The following is a 16333-nucleotide window of genomic DNA, read 5'->3' as shown; positions in this document are numbered from 1 at the left end:
AATCTGAAACTGGCAGTGTAGATCCAGTCTTAGTCACTGGAAACCTCATGGACCTATTTGAGCTAACAACAACAACAACAACAACAACAACAACAACAACAACAACAGCAACAACAACGTTATTTTTGTATCCCACCTCCATATCCCCGAAGGGACTCAGGGCGGCTCACATGGGGACGAGCCCAGTATCAACATAAGTTAAAACACAATCAGTACATTAAAACAGTATAACAATATAAAATAAGCAAGATAAAAACATAAAATAACATAAAACATATCAGGTACTTTAAAACATGGGCATAAGTACAGTATGTGCAGGTTTGAGCTTACACAGGACTCTGAGTCAGGCTCAAGAATAGTATGGGGGCAGAAAATCTCATTAAAAACAGTTAACAAACCTACAAGTCTGAGGGGCAAGGATAAAGTGCAGCGATTGTAAACAAGTTGGGTAACTGGCTTGACTATTCAATCAAAAGCACAATGGAACAGCCACATTTTGAAGTCCTTACAAAAGGTGGCCAGCGAAAGTGCCAGTATGATCTCCCTGGGGAGGGAGTTCCAGAACCGAGGGGCCACCACCAAGAAAGCCCTCTCCCTCATCCCCACCAACCGCACTTGAGACGGAGGCAGGAGCGAGAGAAGGGCCTCCCCAGAAGATCTCAAGGCCTGTGTGGGTTCATAGGGAAGCTCCTATGGTGCACTTGATTAATTTTACTGGTGACACATTTGTATTGTATTGGTTGATTCGTGAGGGAGGAGCAGATAGCCTTATCTTATTCCCTATACCTACCAATAGGTGTTTCAGAACTATTCTATAACAGCAACAATAAAATTATTCTCCATATCGTAAGTACTGTGGAAATGAAAGAAGCTTGAAGTCGAGCGACTAGAAGTTTCATTCGTAATGGAAAGTTAATTGGACTTTGCCCCGCTACTTACAGATCTTGTTACTCCCAGTAGTGTGGCTGGATCTTAACATAATAAACAACTCAATACTCCCAGTAGTGTGGAAAGTCTATTTCAATGATCAGCAATTAATAGTTAGCACTAGACATGCTAAGAGCTGTCTTTCTAGGAGGAGTATGCAAGCATATTGATCTTTCCTCTATTTTAATGGCTCACTACATCTTAGCGACAAAAAGCCTTGAAAATCTGTCATAACAAATGTGCTAATACACAAGCAATTTTCTCAAGAACTTACCCGGGCAAAAAGGAAGACAAATGACCCTGTTCCACCAATCTCATGCAGTACGCCCTGAAGACCTTTGTATTCAGCAGGCTGTAGCATTTTCAGGTAATGAGGATCTGGCAGATTGCCTTGTACTTCTTTTGAACTGAAAGGTCGTTGGGAAGGAATGGTTTTTCCTTGGCCTTTTAGTCGGATTACTGGTTCATAGATTGTGTAGTGGCCTGGGCAGCAAGTACTATAAACAACAGCAAGACTTTCCTAGAATATAAGCAGCCATTTAATAGCATTTCATAATTTATCCACATTTTCCTATTAAGCATCTATTGTGCTGTACAACACAATAAGGCACCAAATAATTAGGTGAGTATGGCACAGCACAGATCTCACTAGCTGTTTCATACTATCACCCACCCAATATAATGCTAATCCACAGCATCAAAGCTGTATACAATCTCTAACTTTGACCCTTCAGCATAATTGAAACTCTTGATATTTTACCTACCCTGAGACCCTGAAACAAAATGTAGTATTTACATCTAAATACTAATAAACATTATTTATTTATTATTTATTTATTTACCCAATTTGTACCCTGCCTTTCTCACTCCAGAGGGGACTTCATTATGGTTTGAAATACAAATATTTGTCATGTTTATTCAGAATTAATGGAGCAATTTAGCTTTAGGCAATTACATAATTTAGCATTCATTAAAACATAAAAGAGTTGCTTCTTCATCACAATGCAATTAAAGTATTGCAACATGCACAGCTCTACTGATATCTATTTAGGTCTTTTAATTGCTCCAATAAATACAGCAGCACTGAAAGCAAAGTCTTAGGAAATGTCTAAGTGATGGCAAAGTTAATGAAATTCCATTAGCTGATAAATAAGTAAATATTATTATGATATTCTTGGTACTGGACCAATGAACTGTGCTCTGTATTTTTCTTAAACCACACAATAAGGACAGAAAAAATGATCAACAAATGATCTTCAACTTTTTAGTACAATAGAACCCAATCAAGCAACAAAACTAAATTATCTATTATTTACTTTATTTTTATCACACTTTTTCCTATTATAGAGACTCATAGACACTGGGTTCCTATAGCAGGAGACCCCAGCAAGTATTGTCAACAGGCTACCTTTTGACTGTTAGTTACTCTTTCTACTTGTCTATAATCATTGATTAGTCTAATTCACTCATTATTTCTTCATTTAAAGGTTGATATTCTGCCTTTTCACAAGTTGTCTTTCTTATTGCTGAGCCACTTAGAAAATAAAACCAGACATTAGGATGTAGGCTGCTTTTATTAAGTACATTAGGTATTGGTATCTTCTAAGGTTTGATTCCAAGACAACTCCCCACCCCATGGTTATAAAATCTGTGGATGCTCAAGTCCCATTATATATAGTAATGTGGTAAAATGATGCCCCTATATAAAAATAGCAAAATCAAGGTTGTTTTTTCAATTTAATTTCAGTATTTTCAAGCTGTGGATGGCTGAACTTGTGGATCGAGAATCCATGGATATGGAGATCCGACTGTATTTTACCTTAAATGTTTTAAATTGAAATGTGGGGAGCTACTCAGTATGGTGTCCGTTGCGGGAAAAGGGTTCCTTTCCAACCTCTTCCTCAGCCACATTTGGACAAGACACCTAGTTCTGGGGAGCAATCCAATGTGATATGATTGCCCTCCAGCCTTTGTTCTTGCCAGATGGCCCCTGCCAAAGGAAACCATTCCCCTCAAGTAGTGAGACTTAAAGAAAGGAAACCCCTCAGGTGGGTCTTGTGATCTCCTTCCACACACTCCAGCTCCTACAACCAGAAGAGGTTAATACAGACCTCTCCATCTAAAGGATGCTTACAGGTGCCCACTATCCTAACAACTTTACCCCCTTCTACCGGCACCTGCTTAGCCTAGAAAAGAGAGAGGGAGTGCTGGACAAGATCCACAATCTGCCATTGCTAGCATGGCCTATCTTCCAACCCGCATCAGAGCTAATATGCTACCATTAGGCAGCTGCTACCTTATTCCAACACCCAGTGGAACCAGTAACAGAACTCCCTCTTTGGCAAGAAAAACACTAAAATGTGAGCTGATACTGGAGTTTATCCTGGAGTCTTCTTTGTGCTGCAGCACAGATATCTAATGTTGGAGCTGGAGATGAGGTGGACCCCCTTTCTTTCCAGGGTTAGCAATATCATAACTTCTTTTGCAGTGCACACTGTAGTGAATTCAGAAATGCATTAATTTCTTTGAATAAAGTTGAATATAATCAAAGCCAATGAGATTAAGCCAGAGGTGGGAGAGGGGATCTATTTGATATTTATTAATTACATAGTTTACCTGATCCAACTTAATTTTCATGGGACAAAGAGGTCTTAATCTAAATAGGTAGATAACATAATATTGACTAAAAGATATTTAGCACTGAAGTTACAACTTACAATTAAAGGTCCAGTGTCCACTTCTCTCTTTGTCATTATGAGTTCTTTTATCTGTTCACATTGCAGAATTTCTTTATCTACATATCTAGAATAATCAGTTGCTGATTTGCCATATTTGCAAGGCATTAATGAAGTGAAGTCTGGCCCAGAAGCATATAGATAAAATGCTTCTTCTGGACCTATTTTTGCACCTATATATAAAAAAAAACCCATGTAACAATATATGTTGCTTTATATACAAGAAATACTAATATTGAAGGTATCAGTATTACAGCTCATATTTCTGGACTTGCTCTGCCAGGTTATTACAGGGTTAAATTTCATATCATCTTGCATACATCAATGGGAGCAAAGAAACATCATGCATGAAACCTAGCTAAAATATCCAAACGTTCAATGCTTAAAACATTACAGTACAAAAAACCTGGGTTTGCCTACCCACATCTGACAAAACATGCCCTCTCTAAGAATCTTCTCCAGATAATTCTATATTATGTTTCTCCTGGAATTTACCAAGACTTACCCTGGATGACCTAGTAAATTCCTAGAAAGGCTAGATCTCCAAGAATTTGGTAGATCTTCCAGGTAACTTTTGGTGGAAGTTGTTCATGTCAATAGCTATTATCCACAAGTTCCTATTTCTATTCTAAGTTCAGGAACAGATCCCCTATGGATATAGCGGTCATACTGTATTTTCAAGATCACAGGATCTGGCTGAAATTCAAAATCCACTGCTTAACAGAACTCCCTCTTGTGTCCATGGAAGTAGATCTGAATGTGCAATCTAACCTGACAGAGGAACTCCTAAGAAAACATGTGAAAAAGTCACTGATGTACCAGTATTTGAAGTCTACTTAACATGGTATAAGCTCAAACTTCAAAATGCTTAAAGAAAGTTGTTAAGATTTAAAGACTGCCCCTCTACTTCGCAATGCTAAAAAGCTGTCAAAGCAGATAGAAACCAACATTGCAGAAGGGAATAACGTATTTTCCATGTGGTGTCACAATGACTCAGAGAATTCTATGGCTTTGCCTTTGTTGTTGAACTGTCCTTGCTATATATATATTTATTTAAAAACAATAACACATATTTTGTCTTTCTGTCTCTGCACTGTTTCCTCTAAAGGGTTGTTGACTCAGTGCTATAAATGAATAGATCTATAATTTTTTTAAAAAAATAACTTCATTAATTTTTGTAATCATAAGCACCGTTACATCTCATACGCTGCATTGTTGATGCATTCTTAAAAGTTAAAATTCTTAAAAGTTTGGCTGTGAAACATCACTCTTCTATGATTTTTACAGATCTTTTACTTAATTAAACACACTTGTTAACAGTTAGAGAATCAGATGTACAACAGCTTCCTACTTCTTTTGAAATGCTAAAGTTCCCTAAGGAAAGGGAAGACACAAACCACACTAAGCCTCCCTCTTGCACACTTGGTAAAGGTTTAGCACAATATGATCAGATAAAGGGGGAGGAATACAACATACCATTGAAGAGCAGGAAATTTCCTAGGTCCCATCTCCCTGACAATTGCAAAAATTCATCTTGGGATGCTGCATAATGGCCAGTCATACAGAACGTCTTGTTACTGTCAGATGATAAGCTTATTTTCCTTGGAAGTGTATAATCTAAACTTATTTCAGGTTTTCTAAAACAAAAAAAACAAAAGTTCAAAAATAAACCCTGAATAACTTTAAAATGTAGATAAGGATTTTACAAAAGTTACTTCTGTTTCTTATAATTCAGAATGAAAAGATGCACAAAAGTTTATCAGTATAGAATTAAGATGGTCTACAATTAGCTTCATACTTTAGTAGGTAAAGGTAAAGGTAAAGGTAAAGGTAAAGGTTTCACCTGACATTAAGTCCGTGACCGACTGGGGGTTGGTGCTCATCTCCATTTCTAAGCCGAAGAGCTGGCATTGTCCATAGAAATCTCCAGGTCATGTGGCCGGCATGACTGCATGGAGCGCCGTTACCTTCCCGCCGGAGCGGTACCTATTGATCTACTCACATGTGCATGTTTTCGAACTGCTAGGCTGGCAGGAGCTGGGGCTAACAGCAGGCGCTCATTCCACTCCCGGGATTTGAACCTGGCACCTTTTGGTCCGCAAGTTCAGCAGCTCAGCGCTTTAACGCACTGTGCCACCAGGGGCCCTCATACTTTAGTACTGTACCATAATAAATTTACTAAGCTTTCTCAATACATTATGTTCTTTATCTGTTTCTAATGAGGTACCAACATGAAACATATGATGCCCCAACAGAAGAAATATAATAACTTGGCATGCATGTAGTGTTAGTCTACCCCAGCCGTCATCCTTACATTTCCTCAGTCATCACATTGCAGCTAGGAGTAAAAATCCCACTCCCCTATATACTGCCTTTATAATAACTGTTTGTCATGCTACTCTTAACATGAGCCAGTCAAGCAGTTTGACATAATGCTTTTTAATTCTATGAATATGTTATCATATTTACTGCTTGGGAAAATTACCTCTGACCAGAAATCCATAGTGACAATGTTCCATGAATGTTTTTCTTGCCTTCTGGCTGTTGCAAGTATGTCAATGCCAAATGCTGCCATTTGCCTATAAGAAATGTATTTTCTGGTGTTTCAACTTGTGCTAGTAAGCCAGCTTTCATTTCATCATTTGGATCCATACACATGCTGTGGGAGCAGTAAGAGGAAACTACAGTTAGGCCAGTCTAACATCCTTTCAGTAATTCTGCTTTTGCATTATTTTTGTATTACATGTGCTCTGGGGCAAACACAAAATTCATACAAAGACTTTGGAAGCTTAGGAACTTTATATTCTAGAAACGTCCACATTTATAAAGCTGTATTTCTCAAGATATTGCACTGGTGGTAACCAAATCTGCTAAATTAACAAAGATTAACAGACCAAGAATTAACCCACCTTCTTACTTTTCTTTCTCCTATAACAGTGTCCTCTCCCTATTTTGTGCCCTTATTTTTCTTATAAAAAGGTTTAGTTGTGCAAGACTGGTCTTCTCTGCAATTTAGCTGGTTTGGTGTAAAACTGCAAATATGAATGTGGCTGCCTGGAAACAAGGATGCCACTAAGTTTTGTTGTTTTTTCACAAATCCCCATAACTCTCATTCAAAAAGAATCATGCATGTATTTCTGCTACAAGGCAAGAACTGCACAGAAATATTCATTTTCTCTGCACAGTGGAGAAAACCATGCACATTTTGGCCTTGCTTTTTCTTGGGAGAATGAAGAAGTTGAAGAATAATAACATCTCCAACAGGAACTCTATCCTGCATTCAAGCTGGCCACCACATTTTTATAGCAAGAATAGCAACCTCTCAACCACTTTGTATACCTTCTATAGCTTTTCAAAACTCTCTATAGCCCATTTCCCTTCTGATCCCAGGTTATTTTTCCATGTAGTTTATTGTGACTATTCATCCTATTTACAAGAAATAATTGAAGGCAGCCTACATCTTCTTTTTCATTCCAGTTTGAATGACACCAGTAAGAAATCATGAACTCACATGAGAAAAGGGATACATGAAGTTTCTATAAATCCATGTTTCTCAAGACGTGTTCCTCCAGGTGTGTTGGACTTCAGCTCCCAGAAATCTCAGCCATCTTATCAGCTGTTAGGAATTGTGAGAGCTGAAGTCCAAAACACACGGAGAAGCACAGTTTGAGAAATTCTGCTTTAGACTAAAGGCAGTGCTTTCCTATATACTGGTCACCTGAAAATAATCAGGATCACTACAGCAATTTCTGATTTTTGTGGATATTCTCAAGCAATTGCCATAACAACATGGATGCATTTAAATGCCAATTAAAATATCATTAACCAGGCTCCCATTTCAGTTACAGGATACAATTGCATTATATGAGCTGAATTAGGAGTAAAACAAGCATTGTATTTAACACGAAAATGAAGGCTGGTATTTAAAGAAAGTCTTAAAGAAGTAGGTCTTTCATGCTGCACAAGTAGCTTCATTAAAAAAGCTTCTGACAAATCTGCTAGCAATATGCTATTAATTATGATTGATTCAATGAAAATGATAATTTCATATTTTATATTCTCTGAAATTGTAATAGCAACCAGTCTGACTAAATTTAACACATACAGGCTAGGGCTAATGTGCATCTTAGCTGACACTACAGCAAATCCCACAGCACAAAAGAAGAAATATAAAAATTTATCAAAGGCATTATTCTGTTTATTTAAAAAGGGTTAGGGTACCGAAATATGAAGGCTCCAGTGTTCACATTCGCCCATACTTGAATCATCAAGGCTTTCGACCCCAATGAAAATATATGAAGGCAGCCATCTTCCAAAAGTTTGTCTCCCAAATTAAGGTAATCAACTCCAGCTTTACTTTCTTCTAGAACACAGAGTATTTGTTAAACCATGGACACAGTAAAAAATGACAAGTCTATCAGTCTTGGATTCTATTAAGTATAATGTAGCTAGCACTCCAAAACATATGGAAGTGTAACCCAAGATCAGCATGAAACATAGACTGTGAAAATGATATAACCAGGACTACTTTTATACACTAACCACCAGTACATTACAATTCCATGTGCTCAGATTATGAAGGCCCTCAGTTGATGCTGTTGTTGTAAAGTGAGAAATGAATCTGGAACTGTTATGCGAAAGAGCCTCTTAAACCTGACATAGACTGGGGCCTCATCAGATCTCAATCCAATGCTAGTAACACACATATGGATTTCCACCGACATACTTCTTTATTTTCTCAGGGTACAGTGAGGAAAGATAACCTAAAATAAGCCATCTTTACTAAAAACTGATTGGAAACTATTAACATTTTAACTAAGGGCCTTTTACACTGCCATATAAAATTATCTGATTATCTCCTTTGAATTGGATTATATGACAGTGTAGAAGGGCTCTAAGAGTCACATTTGAGGCACTCAACAAACTGGAAGTAAAAAACAACACTACTATTGCAGAACATCCTGACCAAGACATATTTTATAAATTATGAAATTATTAAGAAAAATCAAAGCCAATTTAAGTTCTAAAACTTGAAGACAATTAAAGAGCTTGCTAATCTATAGCATGTTTAGGTTAACAGCTTAATGTTCTTGCATGCTAAGCCAATTATATTAAAATCACTCAATTGGCTGCCAATTAAGTTTCCAGGCAAAATGCAAGGTGTTAGTTCTGACCTTTAGACCCTACGTGGTCTAAATCCAGGTTACTTATAGGATTGCCTTTTCCCATATAATCTTCCCCCTACACTGAGATCCTCTTAGGGGAGGGGGAGTTATTTCAACCAGCCAAAACACAATTGTGTTGTTGAGGGCTTCCATGACCGGAATCATAGAATCATAGAATAGTAGAGTTGGAAGAGACCTCATGGGCCATCCAGTCCAACCCCCTGCCAAGAAGCAGGAAATCGCATTCAAAGCACCACCCACCAAATCACTGGGTTGCTGTGAGTTTTTCGGGCTGTATGACCATTTTCCAGTAGCATTCTTTCCTGATGTTTCACCTGCATCTGTGGCTGGTATCTTCAGAGGTCTGTTGGAGGTGAGGCAACACTTCACCAGTCTCAGGAGAGAATGCTACTAGAACATGGCCATACAGCCCCAAAAACCCACAGTAACCCAAAACACAATTAGTAACTGTCACCAAGAGTACTTTTGCATCAGCTGCACCTAGACTGTGGAATGATCTGTTGGAAACACTTTGGCAGCTAAACATGCTGACAAAATGTAATACACAACTAAAGACCTATCTCTTCCAGCAGGTCTACCCAGCTGATTTTGAACTGTGCATTTTAATTTTGCCTTCTATTGGTATTATGTTTTAATTTTGTACAATAAACTGGATAAGAGGACAACTGGACAAGAGGAGAGGGGGAGGGAAGCACCCCGCCTCTTCCTCCTCTCGCGAGAAGAGAGGGAAGTGCCGTGCTTCTTCCTCCTCTCGTGCAAAGGAACTCCTTCTCGCGAGAGGAGAGGGAGAGGCCGGAGGAAGCGGCCCACGATCGCTGCCTAGCAGCACTCGTGGCCTACTTCCCTGGGCCGAGCCCTCGCCCCTTGGGAAGCAGTCCACAAGTGTTGCTAGGCAGCGGCACTCGTGGGCTCCTTCCAAGGGGTGAGGGCTCCTTTGGGAGGCCTCGGATAATCCAGTGGATCGGTTAACCGGGGCTCAGTTAACCAAGGTTTTACTGTAATAGTAGTGATGATAAAAGTAACTACAACTAAATACGTTTCAATTAAAAATGCAGTGTAAATGCTTTTCAAAAAAGCAGCCATATTGGTATGTTGCAGCAAAAAAAGAAAGAAAGAAAGAGAAAAAATTCTAGCCACATTTTTAAGATGAACATTTTATTTCAATATGAACTTTTGTGGCAATCAAGCCACTTCTTCAGATGCAATGCAGAATATTAATAAGCCTTTTAAAAGTGCATTCAGCTCCTTGAATTAAACAAAATACTGAAACATATTCCAAACAACTAATATAATTTGTTAAACTGATGGTTGGAACCTAAGCCAATAAGATTCTCATAGGAATACTCTTTCTTCTAAATATATACTACTAGGTGCAATTAGAATAAACCCCATTTACACTACTGATTAACTCAAAGCATATCAGAATGAATTCCACTATATTGCAACTCAACAATATAACTTACCGGTTTCATCAAAACTGCTATCATGTGAAATTAGTGATTTGCTTCTCCGTTTTGTTCTTTTTAATTTTTCCAAAGAACTGTCTGCTGCATTAGCACATTCCATGCAAAACCACAATGAGATGCTGAAGCCTTCAGACATATGTGGCCAACAGTTTTGCCCAACCAAAGGCAAATGGATCGGAGCAACATGCCAAGAAGAAAGAAGATGGTGAGGCAAGCTTTCACCATCTGGATCTTTCTTTGTTTGTGCAAACTTTGACCGTCTTAGTAGGCCTGAGGCCTTGCTGTTAAAAGTGAGAGTGGGTTTTTGGGAAGGGCTACTGCCCGAACTTGATATATGATGCAAAGGAAATGGGATGTGCTGTAAAGGTCTCATGTCAGCATTTGCCTCCAAAATCTTCAAAATTCCTTTAAGTAATGTACTCTAAGAAAAATGAAGAAAAAAAGTCAGTCACTGCAATATAGGTCTTAAAAGTAAAAGATTCAAAAGATATTTGAAATTGCTCATGTAGTGTAGTTTTTTATTCTTTCAAAGCTTATGTTCAAATACTAAAACCAGTGTAGTAAATAATCCATAACTTACCATACACACGTCTGGGTTGGGGAGGGCACTCGCCCAAATGTCTTCCAGAGGGCCTGAATGCATTTTGGACCTTCTTGAGCCCTAGAGGACTTAATGGGCCAATTTGAGGACATAAAGTTTTTTTGAAACTTTTTGAAAAAAATATTTTCACTCAGGAGCTCAATGTGGATCTACCATATTTCTTCAATTGTAAAATAGATTTAAAGATGTGCCCTCATCTCATTACTACCACCATCAAAAATACATAAGATATACCTACAATTCTAAGATGCATTCCATTTTTGGAGATGTTTATATAGGAAAAAGTGCACCTTAGAATTGAAGAAATACAGTACATAGGAAAGAAATAGCCTTCACTCCCTAGAGATAATTTGAGGGCATTTTGAAAAGCAAAGGTGACCTGAAGATTGCATGCAGTCTGCAAGCTTCACTTTGTCCATCCTTGGGTTAAAGCTTAGAGGAGAAAACTAAGAATCACAACTTAAAGCATGGTTTAAAAAAACCTAGGAATTATAGTTTAACGCACAGGGGACATATAGCCTGAGGGTCATACCTTAAACCCATTTTTTTAAACAGCCAAGAGTCTCTGGTGAACCCATGATACTCCTAATTTTAAGTTTTTAATGCTTCCCCTCAAAACTGGCCCAAAGTCCTCAAACCAGGTTGGTCTCCCAAGGCCACAGAATGCCCTCAACTCAAAATTGGGGGGAAATGTCCAAAATGATTTAAATGGCAACCATAAATGATATGACATCTTTTCTGATACATTTAAAGTAACAGTATGGCTTGCTTTTGCCCACTGTCTAGAAACGTATGTTTTAGGCTAGCAAAATAAAGCAGCACATATTAGTTTTTAAGCATCAAAACTATCACTGTTAATTCATACTCATATTAAAAATAATAAAGTGAAACTGAACCACAACTTCCCTCCTACTCCAGAAAAAGGGGAGAATCTGAGCCCAAGGCTTCATTCAAATGTACAATGGCTCTTGCTTATAAAGTTAGATCACATTTAATATGAAGTAACCCGCTACAGTAGAGTCTCACTTATCCAACACTCACTTATTCAACGTTCTGGATTATCCAACGCTTTTTTGTAGTCAATGTTTTCAATACATCGTGATATTTTGGTGCTAAATTCGTAAATACAGTAATTACTACATAGCATTAATGTGTAATGAATTACTTTTTCTGTCAAATTTGTTGTATAACATGATGTTTTGGTGCTTAATTTGTAAAATCATAACCTAATTTGATGTTTACTAGGCTTTTTCTTAATCTCTCCTTATTATCCAACATATTCGCTTATCCAACATTCTGTCGGCCCGTTTATGTTGGATAAGTGAGACTTTACTGTATTTCCATAATTTAACATTATAATTTGAATGCAATCCACTAACCATGTGAATACATTCCATATACTGTGAAATGGATAGAAAACATCTTATTATAGTTGAAATACTTTGGCTGAAAACTACAACCCCAAATAACTTCCATCAGGAGACAAATCCCCATTTTGTTCTGCTTGTTAAGAGTTTAATTGGACTCTTAAATAGTAAAATACATACAAAATCAGTTTTCTTCTTCTCATTACAAGCATGAAATATTTTTACTGTATGGAGATAATCTAGCCCAACCTGCTTCTCAAAGACAAGATTATCCAATATCAATTTTGAACAGATGAGAATTGTCTCTTGAAACCATCCAAACAGCAGCTCCCTGACAATTAAGCTGCTCTTACAGTCATGATGGTTTTTCCCATTCATCAATTTATCTAACTATATTCCATTCCTAGCATTATGTATGCTAGCCATATATTTGGAAAAGTGCCAACATATTACAATTTTTTAGCTTTTCTTCATAGGAGCTAAATTTTCTTCACAGCTTTCTCTGAGTTTGTTTGTCAGCATGCTTACTGGGAAGGCAATATTTCAGAGTAAGACGAAAATAAACCTTTTTCAAATTACTTCATCTACACTAATAATGCATTCAAACCAATATACACAAGGAAACACACAAAGAGACGATCCAGAGAAATACATGTAGAAAAGAGTTTAAAGAATATAGCTTTCCCATCACTTACTCCATGCAAAGGTCTTCAAAAGGAATTCTCATATAACAATGCAGGAAGTGGCTTCAAGCAGAAGCAATTGCCGTGAAGATTGCAAAAGGTCTTTCAACACATGCACTAGTGCTTGTTTTTTTTTGTTGGTTTTTTTTTTTTTGCTACCTCACTCTCACCGTCTGCCCTTTCCCCCTGGACATACACTTTGTACAATACACTACAGAAATTACATCTGAAATACCAGTCTTAATCTCAGTTTTTCGACTCCACATCATAATACGTTATCTAAATATGCACTAGTGCTTTTTGATCACTGGCCCTATCAAATCTTTCCTTTTCCCTCAGTCACTTCCACTGAAAAAAATTATTTAATACCTCAAAATGCTGGAGAGGCACAAGAAAACATACAACCTTCATGCGTATGTAGACAGTCTTTTCGGAATCGGTCTCTTTAGCTTGTTCTATAACAGCATTCCTCCCTCTCTAGTTCCCAAATATTCAAGGAAATATTGTACAATAAATCAAAATATAGAAGAACTAAAAATAATTCCATGGAGTAGACTAGGAATAGAGAACCCTCTAGATGAGAGCTTTTCAAAAATTTCTCATTGGTGGCACATTTTTAGACAGGCACCATCTTGAACACAGTAAATCAGGTTTACTAGGAAACGGGAAGTTAAAGCAATTCATTATAAGAGATACGGATGCATACTTAAATTGTAATAGTGAAATGTATGGGAACACAACATATCTCATAACAACCTTTCTTTTCTAAATTAAAAATATATGATCTATTGCTTATTTCACATAGCCTCAGGTTTTTTGTTACATGTGTATGCCACACTTACACACTGCAGCCAACATACTAGTGTGTATACTAGTGTATACTGCAGCCAGCATACATAGGATTCGGAAAGCTCTGCTCGAAATATTATGAAGTCCTTACCGTAGAGGGTGTTTTTTCTAAAAAGATCCTTAGTAGAAGGGTTAGCTCTTCTGCACATGTACTTGAACTCATAAGAGACACCAACAGGTCCACGAGTACCTTTTGACATACTGAAAAGCAGCATCATAGTTTGTTTTTAAATGAGCACACATTACTCTCTACTTTACTAAAATGCTAAAATAGGCTACAAAGCAAATACAGCTATAATCCAAGAAAGAAAGCTTCTAAACCCCAGTTACCACCTAACAACAAGCCACACACTGTGGATAACTGTCCTAAAATGCAGGGCAAAGGTTCACTGAATTTGGATCAAGGAGTAAAATATCTTCATCCATATGCATACATAGATTGAGAGGAGAAGGGTTTTTTGCATAAACTTTGAGTTAGAACTATAATCTGCTTGTAGTGCTGTAATCTACTTACCAAAAAAATTGGTGTAACAAAGAATAAACGGATTTGGCAAACCCCATACTTAACATTTTACATTATACTTAGAATCTTGTTAAAAGTCTGCACAAACTTCCCCTTCCCAACATCTTCCTCCACTAAATTTAAAATAAAAAATAAAGCACACTTAAATCTTAAATAGATGCACTAGAAATGTATTAGCATATAAGTTAGAAAACAATCATTCTAAGATGTAAACCTTAAACATATTTACTAAGACTTTGATGTCAAATGTTGAAAAAAAGAGACTGCTTTTGTTTATTATTTATTTACTACTCACCATGAAAACTAGAATCTGTCTCTGTCAATATGTGAAGAAATCCCCCCAAGAGACTTTTTACAGCACCCTAAAACAAATCCAATGCAGATATTACACCAAAATAACTAAATTGAATTAAGAAAATATAAACAAAGAGATGGAAATGCATGGCTACAAAATGTATTACAGTAGAGTGACTGGCTATGGCACAGATCCCAACATCGCTTTAATGCTGCCTTTGCCTGATGTTTTCCTAGTAGCCCTTTTTCCTCTTTAATTTTATATAATTCAAGATACTTTTCATTTCAGCCCAGACTCGTTTCATCTTTCCCATAAATTAAAATTGATTTCTGTTACTACAGACATGATCAACATATTGAAATCTGCTCAAACAATGCATTAATGTTGAATAAGCACAATTTGGTTTTTTGCCCCAAGTAGTATTGCCAGGTTTTCCAAATAGTAGTAAGGGACAGTCAAAACTCAGGGTTGAGTTATTAATTATTTCATGTTCTACCTGAATACCCAATGAAAGTACAGATTGAGCCTTCCTTATTTGAAATGCTTGGGATCAAAAAGTGTTTTGGATATCCCCCCCCCCTTTTTTTTTTTGAATATTTGTATCTACATATACATAAGACAATGAGAGATGTGAGGAAAGGAGGCTAGTTATACATCCAGCCCCTATAGATTTTTTTTCAAAGAGCTCTCACTTCACCACTGCAAGAAATTTGACAGGGGAAAGGGTCCTGCAGCTTGGCGTACACCAAAACACTGGAAAAAGTAGATGTCAAGGGAAGAGAAAGTCCAAACGTGCCTGGCTGCAGCAGATTCAGGGAATGTTGAAAATCTCTAGCTGCCCAGCCAATCAATACTGTGCTTACCTTCTGTCCAGACAAGAATAATACATAGGTGGATATCCTGGAAACAAGGAATAAAGGGCAAGCAGGGCACAGATTGGCTGGACAGCTGGAATTTCCCCACATTCCCTGAGTCAGATGCAAACAGATACATTTCCTTAACCTGATGCTTGTTACAGGGACTTGGTGAAGGAGATGACACAAAACCTTATCTGCTTAACTTGCAACTATTAAATAAATGACAGTGGTAGAGCTCCTTAAGAAAAACTCACTTGATGTGTAACTAGCTCCCTTTCCTCAAAAGGTGGAAGTGACAACACTGGCAGGAAAAAGTTTCTGGTTTTCAAGTGTTTTGGATTTCTAGAAAAGGGGGACTCAATCTGTATTGATTTCAGTAAGCCTAATTATGTATTTTTCTATAAAGTATTACATTCTGTCAATATTCACAGATCCAATGATGCTAACATTTCCATCTTCATAAAGGGCCCGCAGACAAATAATTGATTTTTGGAATCTCTTTCCATCAATATAAAAGGGGGAATCTTTCCAAGTCTCAAATATAGGCTAGCCCTTATAAAAAGGGGCATATGCCAGCCTATAATGCACAAGCTTCCTGGGCCTCAAATGACAGGTGTCCTTTATAATAAAGAACACTTAGAAGCCTTTTACCAGGCCTTAAAAACTGTGCATCTGCTTCCTAAAATCATGCATTATTTCTGCATTTCCTGTTAAGCAGCCATAGAGCTTCCCTGCTTGTTGGTTATAGCTTTATTCACTACAGATGCTCTGTTTCTAAGTCATTTAAGCACAGTAATCTTTGCCCGTTTGATTTTTTAACAATCATGTAGGCTAATAATCATGT

At 37.4% G+C, this 16333-nt stretch overlaps 1 protein-coding gene across 6 annotated transcripts in view; it reads right to left on the bottom strand.

Annotated features, from left to right (window-relative positions):
• The window catches only part of lyst (lysosomal trafficking regulator), a 128164-nt gene that overhangs the window by 78526 nt on the left and 33305 nt on the right, over nt 1-16333 (bottom strand). For 5 of the 6 annotated variants that reach the window (XM_062975305.1, XM_062975314.1, XM_062975308.1 and 2 more), the window contains 8 exons: nt 14633-14699; nt 13906-14015; nt 10312-10735; nt 7884-8025; nt 6148-6321; nt 5139-5299; nt 3645-3835; nt 1202-1447 (listed from right to left, as the gene is read on the bottom strand). In XM_062975305.1, the coding sequence (XP_062831375.1) occupies nt 1202-1447; nt 3645-3835; nt 5139-5299; nt 6148-6321; nt 7884-8025; nt 10312-10735; nt 13906-14015; nt 14633-14699 (1515 nt within the window). The remainder of the gene's footprint in view (nt 1-1201; nt 1448-3644; nt 3836-5138; nt 5300-6147; nt 6322-7883; nt 8026-10311; nt 10736-13905; nt 14016-14632; nt 14700-16333) is intronic. The other variant, XM_062975317.1, reaches the window with a different exon arrangement.

The sequence above is a fragment of the Anolis carolinensis genome, chromosome 1 (assembly GCF_035594765.1).
Source record: "Anolis carolinensis isolate JA03-04 chromosome 1, rAnoCar3.1.pri, whole genome shotgun sequence".
In the NCBI taxonomy this organism is placed as follows: Eukaryota; Metazoa; Chordata; class Lepidosauria; order Squamata; family Dactyloidae; genus Anolis; species Anolis carolinensis.
The sequence above is the reverse complement of the archived record's forward strand: the minus strand, read 5'-3'. Positions and strand labels throughout refer to the sequence as shown.